The 7,500-nt window shown below is 46.9% G+C and overlaps 1 protein-coding gene across 1 annotated transcript in view; it reads left to right on the top strand.

The window, feature by feature from the left end:
- Positions 1 to 7,500, top strand: part of LOC147469883 (uncharacterized) — a 213,497-nt gene that overhangs the window by 166,456 nt on the left and 39,541 nt on the right. Inside the window, exon 5 of the mRNA XM_086546383.1 lies at positions 6,899 to 7,103. Coding sequence (XP_086402509.1) covers positions 6,899 to 7,103 — 205 coding nt within the window. The remainder of the gene's footprint in view (positions 1 to 6,898; positions 7,104 to 7,500) is intronic.

The following is a 7,500-nucleotide window of genomic DNA, read 5'->3' as shown; positions in this document are numbered from 1 at the left end:
GGAACTTCTCTCGCGCTCTCAGTGAGCGGAGCCCGCGTCGCTCCGCGGCTCGATACCGCCGCTCTGAGTTTCGCCTCTCTCGCTGCTCTCTCAGCCTCCGGCCCCTGCTCCTCTCGCGCTCTCCCGGGCCAGTGCTCGCGCCTTCGCTTTCACCTTATAGTTACCCGGTAACCCTCCCCCCTTTCTCCTCCGTTCGCCTTTTATTAGCCGTCCCTTTCCGCCGTCGCCTGCTCTATCCTTCTTCTCTCGTTTCCCCCCCTTGTCCCCTTTCCCTTTCTCCCGGCGCGGTGTGCCCCCCCTGTGCCCTTTTTTCCTCTGTACCCCCCCTTCTGGCTTCTTTCTCCGCTTGTGCCCGCTTTTTTTTCTCTCTTTCTCTTGTCTTTTTTTTCCCCTTCTCTTTCTTTACTGGCGCCTGGCGCGCCTTTCTTTTTCTACTTGTTTCGCCTTTCTCTTTATTTCTCTGTTTTCGCTCGTCGTTCTCTTTAAGTCTTAGCTTTCTCCTTTCCCGTCTTACTCTTTCTCTTTCATCTGTCTCTTTGTCTCTCTTTTGTTTCTCTGTCGTACGACTTTCTTCTCTCTTCTCTCTTTCTTTCTTTTTTTCGTCTCTGCTACTGGTCTTTTCCTCTCTCTTCTTTCTCCTCTGGGTTCTCGCGTTTTGTTTTTCTTTTCGTTCCTTTCTTTCTTGCCTTCTCCTCTCCTATCTTTTCTCGCTTTGGCTTTCTCTTCCCGTTCTCCTTCCTTTCCTCCTCTCCTTTATTCCTTCTCTTTCTTCTTTCTCTATCCTTTTGCCCTTCTTTATAAGATCTCTCCTTTTTTTGCTTTTCTTTCTCCTTCTTGCTGTTTCGCTCTTCGCTGTGCGCTGTCTCTTGCTCTACGCCGCTCTCTCGCTACTTTTCTTGCTCGCGTTCTCGCGCTTCTTCTCTCCTCTTTGCTCTGTTCTTCTCGCTCTCTCTTCCGCTTCTTTCTCTTTTCGCTCTTTCTTTGTCACTCCATTAATTTCTTACTTCTTTCTCTCCTCTTCTCCTACTTCCTGCTCTCCTTCCCCTCCTTTCCCCTCCTCCTCCTGCTATCCCCCTTCTCTCCTCTCCCCCCTTGAATTTTCACCTCCTGCCGTGCATCGTCTTCCTCTCCTCCTCACTTCCGTCTCCCTTGTCACCCTCCCCACTCCCCGCCTCCCACTAAAACGTCCTGAGCCTGTCTCCCACTCGCCTTCTCTGGTTTCTCTCTCCCCACGCCGCTCGTCCTAATATTCCCTCCCCAATACACTTACACACAAACCCTTAAAAAATCTAATAGAAACCTAATTAAAAAAAAATATACTAAATAAAAAATAACTAAACTAAAATCCCCCCCCCCCCCACAATTATAACCACATAACACAAAACACCCTTAAAATCACAAACCCAAACCAACCCTCACCAAACACCCGTCCGCCCCGACCCCCCCTCATCAAATTACACCATTAATACCAATAACCAACATGACATCCGGCGGCTATTTCCCCGTAAAGCGAACTCTTTCTTTCTTCTTTATTCAGGAGGAGGTGGCGACATTTAAGGGGATGTGTGTTGGGGGGTGGGGGGTCGTGGCAGGGGTAGTAAGGAGCAGGGGGGAGGGGGATAAGAGTAGGCCGGTGCGTCAACATGTGGGTATTTGCACACACCCTGGAACCGGGTTTTAGGGCTCCGCTACGTTGGTGTGACCTTCCGGTGTTGCAGCTTCTGGCGATCATTGCATCTGGTGGCCTCCGAGGCGTCGCTGCCTGCGCTCCTGTACGTGGTCGTGCTCTCAGGTCGTCCCCGCGTTTTGATAAAGGAGTGGATCTTATTTCTTATCTTCTTTCTCTGTTATTCCTCTTCGTCTTCGTCGGCTACCAGCGGGTGAGTGATGGTCTTACGTACGAGCGATTACGAGGTTCGAGTTACGCTGATTGGCTGGTATTGAGTCGGGTGTCGTTGGCTGGTATTGAGTCGGGTGTCGGGTGCGGCATATTGCAAACTTGTGACGAAAGATGAAGCGGCGGAAAATTGCCGGTGAATAGCGAGATGATATGTGGGCGTGAGGAAGTTGAAAATCTCTATGAGTTTTGAAGCTGTAGTAGAAGGAATATTCGTTTTTTTTATGGTGAGTGTTTGTGTTGGTGTTTTCTTAATTAAGTAGTCATTAGACGATTCAAAAGATCTATACAGTGTAAGCAAATAAGTTTGTGATATATGAAAGCCCAGCACATTCATGAATGAGAATGATAAAATACACATGAATAGAAAAAAAACATGCATTGATTTCTGAAGGAAGCTTACTGATATCGCTTTTTCATCAGTCCTATCACACCGAAATGAGTCTTTTTTTCAAATTTAGTATACAAGTTTTGAATAGTTACAAGATACGAAAGCGTAAAGACAAGTTGTTCCCAGTGACAAGGATGTTTGTTTAAATAATGGGACGTAAAGACAATCATAGAAATATCCGATTTCATGATTCCTGCCTGACATTAGTCTGGAATAAAAAAATCCAATCCCTTTTTATTTTCGTTTCAACTTGTTACCGTCTCTGCCCACATTAATTATCTTCACCTTTGATGTATTTAGATTAAGTTTCCAGCTGGCGATGGCTGAGATATATTTAGATTCAGTTCGCCCTAAGAAACTGATGGCACATGATGGATGGCCGAGGAATTCGGGAAATTCGCATGATGAGCGACTCCAAGTTAGAAAAAAAAATCATGAGTGTCGCACGACAACTTTATTAACCTGATTAGGCAGTGCAGCTTCTTGGATTATTTTGAGAGAGTTTTTTTCCTCTCTCCCTCTTGCAGGGAATCTGAAGTATTTCCTCGGAGTCTTCGGTATTTTTGAATACTTCGGTCGAGCTTAGGGGTTAAGCTTCTGAAGGGTGTTTTTTTCAAGGTGCGGAGCTTAAGAAATGATGTTGACGCTTGATGGTGGGGAGGAGGGGGGAGGGAGGGGTGGGGTGGGGTAAGGGGGATAGATGGAACTCAGCACCATCGTATCCACCTCAAGCTCCACCTCCAACATCAGTCACCATCACCCTCCAATATTAGCCACCGCCAACCGTCACCACCACAGGTCTTCATCTTACACCTCCCCTTTGAAGTCCTCCTCCGACATCCCCCTTTGCTCTCGCTCCTTAGAAGAGTAATTACATTCCCGCCTTTTTCCGGTCGGTCTGTGACGCCATCATGCCGGCCTTTGATCCAACCTTTCATCTCCAGATTGCTGTGACCTACCGCCCCTGCCTCCCCCTCTTCTCTCCCCTGCCTCCCGCCCCCTGCCTCTATACCCCTCTCCCATCCACTCCTTCTTCTGGTAACCCGTGGCCCTCCTCCCCTCCGTGCCTCCCCTCCCCCCATCCCTTTCCCTGCCGCCTCCTACCTCCTACCCGTTCCCTCCTTGAATCCCTGAGGTATATCGACATCCACGGCGCCTCCAGGGGATTTTGGCGGCCGCGATCAAGGTGGTTCACGAAGTTTTGGGTTTATTATAGACCTGGAACAAAAGCACGACCAGGAAATGCTGGTTCGTGGACTTCTCAACCTGGTTTGACACGCTCGGTTAGCTTTGTTGATACGGCGGGTGTTTCGCGTTAAATCTGATGTCCTTTCGGAAACCTACCGTAAAATGGAAATGTAAAAAAGGTTAGAAAAAAACACGAATGTCGACTTTTATGTTACAGTATATTTTGCATTTTCAGGCATATATAACCACTTTACGATGTGAATTTCCCATGTATGGAACTTCATGTTTTCCTAGATATAGGATGTGTAAAGAGGAAAAATAAATATACATCTTTATTCCTACTGGCTGTACTATATTTGAGATTCAGGATTCTTGAAAATGAATCCCTTATTTTGGCTGTCAAGGTCAAGGTCACGACCTTGCTCAAGACCTTCTTCGCGACCATCTTCACCAAATCCACTTCCTTTCCTCCCGCCGGTGAGTGACCTCGACCACGCTGGATGAATGACCTTCTGCGACCTACTTTTCATTCATTCCCCCTCTCTCGCCAGGAGTAAATAACATCTCGACACGCTCTTTTTATTTCACTCACTAACCACACGTCTCATCACCATGTTTATGTCTGTTGTCACGTGTTCTCTTCGATTCACATGCCCGCAAAAATACGCGCCCTGTCTGAGAGGGCTCCTTCAACTATTATTGCATATTATTTGCGGTGCAATTGATTTTTAGCCATGTTGATTACTAATCTTTTAACAAAATAAATTATACTCCCAACTTTCTTTCTCTCTCTCTCTCTCTCTCTCTCTCTCTCTCTCTCTCTCTCTCTCTCTCTCTCTCTCTCTCTCTCTCTCTCTCTCTCCTCCTCACTCTCTCCTCTCTCTCTCTCTCTCTCTCTCTCTCTCTCATTTTCTCTTCTCTCTCTCTCTTCTCTCCTTCTCTTTCCTCCATCTCTTCACTCTTCCTCTCTCTCTCTTCTCTCTCTCTCTCTCTCCTCTCTTTCTCTCTCTCTCTCTCTCTCTCTCTCTCTCTCTCTTCCTTTTCTCTCTCTCTCTCTCCTTCTCTCTCTCTCTCTCTCTTTCCCCCTCTCTCTCCCTCCTCCTCTCTCTCTCTCTCTCTCCCTCTCTCTCTCTCCTTTCTCTCTCCCTCTCCCTCTCTCTCATCCCTCTCTCTCTCTCATCCCTCTCTCTCTCTCATCCCTCTCTCTCTCTCTTCCCTCTCTCTCTCTCTCTCTCCTTTCTCCTCTCTCTCTCCCTCTCTCTCTCTCTCTCTCCCCCTCTCCCTCCCCCTCCCTCTCCCTCTCCCTCTCCCTCTCTCCCCCCTCTCCCCCCCTCTCTCTCTCTCTCTCTCTCTCTCTCTCTCTCTCTCTCTCTCTCTCTCTCTCTCTCTCTCTCTCTCTCTCTCTCTCTCTCTCTCTCTCTCTCCCTTTCTCTCTCAACTGATCACATATATGATCTTCATGCGAGCAATTTTTGTGTCTCATTGTAGTATGCTAAAGTTTGTACCAAAATTGAGGGTCACATTTCTAGGCAGCAATTTTTGTGTCTCATTGTAGTATGCTAAAGTTTGTACCAAAATTGAGAGTCACATTTCTAGTTCAAGGAGATTAGGGAGATCCAAGAAAAGGTCGAGATGTGAGGAAAGGTGAAGATACTAATGCATGTCAAGGAGAACCGCAAAAGGTCAGGTGATAACAACATTCCAGGAAACTCGAATAGGTCAAGACAGGTGTATAAGGTCAGGAGGACAAGAGTATGAACCATAGTGTACTCTGGTTTATGTACTACAGTCTAAAGGTTTTATTCCTCTGTAAACTGGAGTAGAAGAAGGTAACAAGATATTGAAGAATTTAGACGTCTAATGCAATGCAAGCTTGAGGTTATGCAAGACTTTAAAAGAGATTTTCAAAAAAATGTTATATTAAAAAAAAGTAAGTAGTGGGTACTGTGATTTTTAAAAAGGAAGCATGCCACAATTCACAAAAAAAAGATAAATACAAACTTCAAGAAAAGGAAACGAGGGAGAAAGGGGAGGCCGTTAGTTAGAATGGAGGAGAAATGGACGTGGGTACAAGAACTACGAGAGGTGAGAGGAGCTCGAATAGACACGGGGACTAGGATACTAAGGCCTGTGTGCGGTCCAGGTAATTAGGGGAGCGGGAAGGAGAGGGGAAGGAGGGAGGAGGGGGAGGGCGGGAGGGAGGGAGGAAGGAAGGAAGGACCAGAGACTTGACGCAGGTCTTCATTAACGTTACTGTTTACTCTCCCTCTCTCCGTGAATTATTCAGGAAGGTCTCTCCCTCACATTCTCTCTTCCTCTCCTGCCCTTCCCCCTCGCCTTGTTAGTCGCCATTTACTCCTTTTTCGCTATTTATTTTCCTGTGACGCGTAGACTGCCATCTGGAGCGACCTCTGGGTTTTGTCCTCCCCCTTCCCCCCGCATTCGCCTCTATCTCGACCCTTCTTTCACCCTGGCTTAGTGTCATGGGTTTTCCGTAACGCTCAGTCTGCGTCGGTTCTCCGAAGATGCCTGACAATCGGAAGAAAATAATTGGCCCTTCATAACCTTTTCTCAGCCAGCTTCGCTTCCATTTTTCCGACTCCAATGTCCTCCCTTTCTCTACGACGAAGCATCTCATTCGCATATATTCATATCCTATGTGACTATAGGTAATCCCTGATCTATTCCCTTCTCACAACTCTCGGGTCGTCGTATGATCGTATGTACCCTCGCCCGCTTTCCCTTCCGTCCTTACGCCTCCCGCAACCTAATCCCGCCGTTCCACCAAGTCGCTGAGCTCGATCGGTCCCAGGAGAGTGAGTCAACAAGACCGTCCAGTCCACAACAGAGGCTACGCGGTTGATTCCAGAAATAGACTCCGGTCGCACATTAGATGCGTAGTGTTGACGCATCGCGATTATGTCTCTCTGCAGACATTTGCAATCTTTGATGATGTATTCAGTATTTTGAGTGAAGGAAGGTGTCTGATACCCTTATGCTTGTACTGAATATTGGAAGGTGTTAGATAGGCTTTGGTACTCATTTAATGTATTTTTGGACAGATGCATGATATCTGAAATATAAAATGGTGTTCAAATGATTTTAATGATTTTATGATTTAATCTTGTATATGTCCATTGATTCCATCCTCTGTCTCCCTCCTGCCATTATTTATCTCTCTCTCTCCCTCTCCCTCTCCCTCTCCCTCTTCCTCTCCCTCTCTCTCTCCCTCTCCCTTTCCCTCTCTCTCTCTCACCCTCTCTCTGCCTTTCCCTCTCTGTAATTCCATCCTCCACCCGCTCTTTCTCTTTTCCCTCGCGTCTCCCATTCCGCTCGCCATCCCCCACCAACCTTCCCTCAGAGATCGGCCAACCACCCCACGAATGCTACACCTTCATCTCCGTCTCTCTCTCCCTGGACAGTCACCCTCCTTCAAGTTCTCGCGGAAGGCGTCCTCGTCCTATTCGCTCAAGCTCGAGCCGGTGAGGGCGGGCGGAGGGAAGAACAAAGGCCGAAGAAAGCCTGTGTCGACGCCAGCCTCCCCCAGTCGCTCGCGGGAACCCCAGTGCACGTGTATGACGGCCGAACAGTACGCCAGACTACGTGCTCAGGACCCCAGGTTCAGAGGTAGGGAAGCCGCCGTTTTCACCACGACAGCGACTTTTCCTTTTGTTCTTTTTTTTGGTAAAGTTATTGGGAATGACTGAGCACTAAAATATCCAAGTGCGCAGTAAGATGATGAGTAATCAAAAGTTTAAGAAAATTGTAAGAAAACGATAACAAAAGAAACTGAGATAAGTATCTTGCAATGTTGTCCTAGAGTTCTATATTTTGATAAAATTTGAATATCAAGATGCAAGAGAAGCTTTTGGTATTCAGAAAACTTTTGCCATTAGTTAGGAAATAAGTTTGTAATGATACACAATGACAGTTAACCAAACAGAGAAATATGTCGAAATAAGGACGTATATTTTTCGTATAACATTGTACCACCATGCACAAAAATGCAGTGATTCGATTTGGA

This window comes from Penaeus japonicus, unplaced genomic scaffold (genome assembly GCF_977035675.1).
Source record: "Penaeus japonicus unplaced genomic scaffold, GWHDUDI00000001_assembly GWHDUDI00000018, whole genome shotgun sequence".
Taxonomy (NCBI): domain Eukaryota; kingdom Metazoa; phylum Arthropoda; class Malacostraca; order Decapoda; family Penaeidae; genus Penaeus; species Penaeus japonicus.
This window is presented reverse-complemented; position numbering and strand designations above follow the sequence as displayed.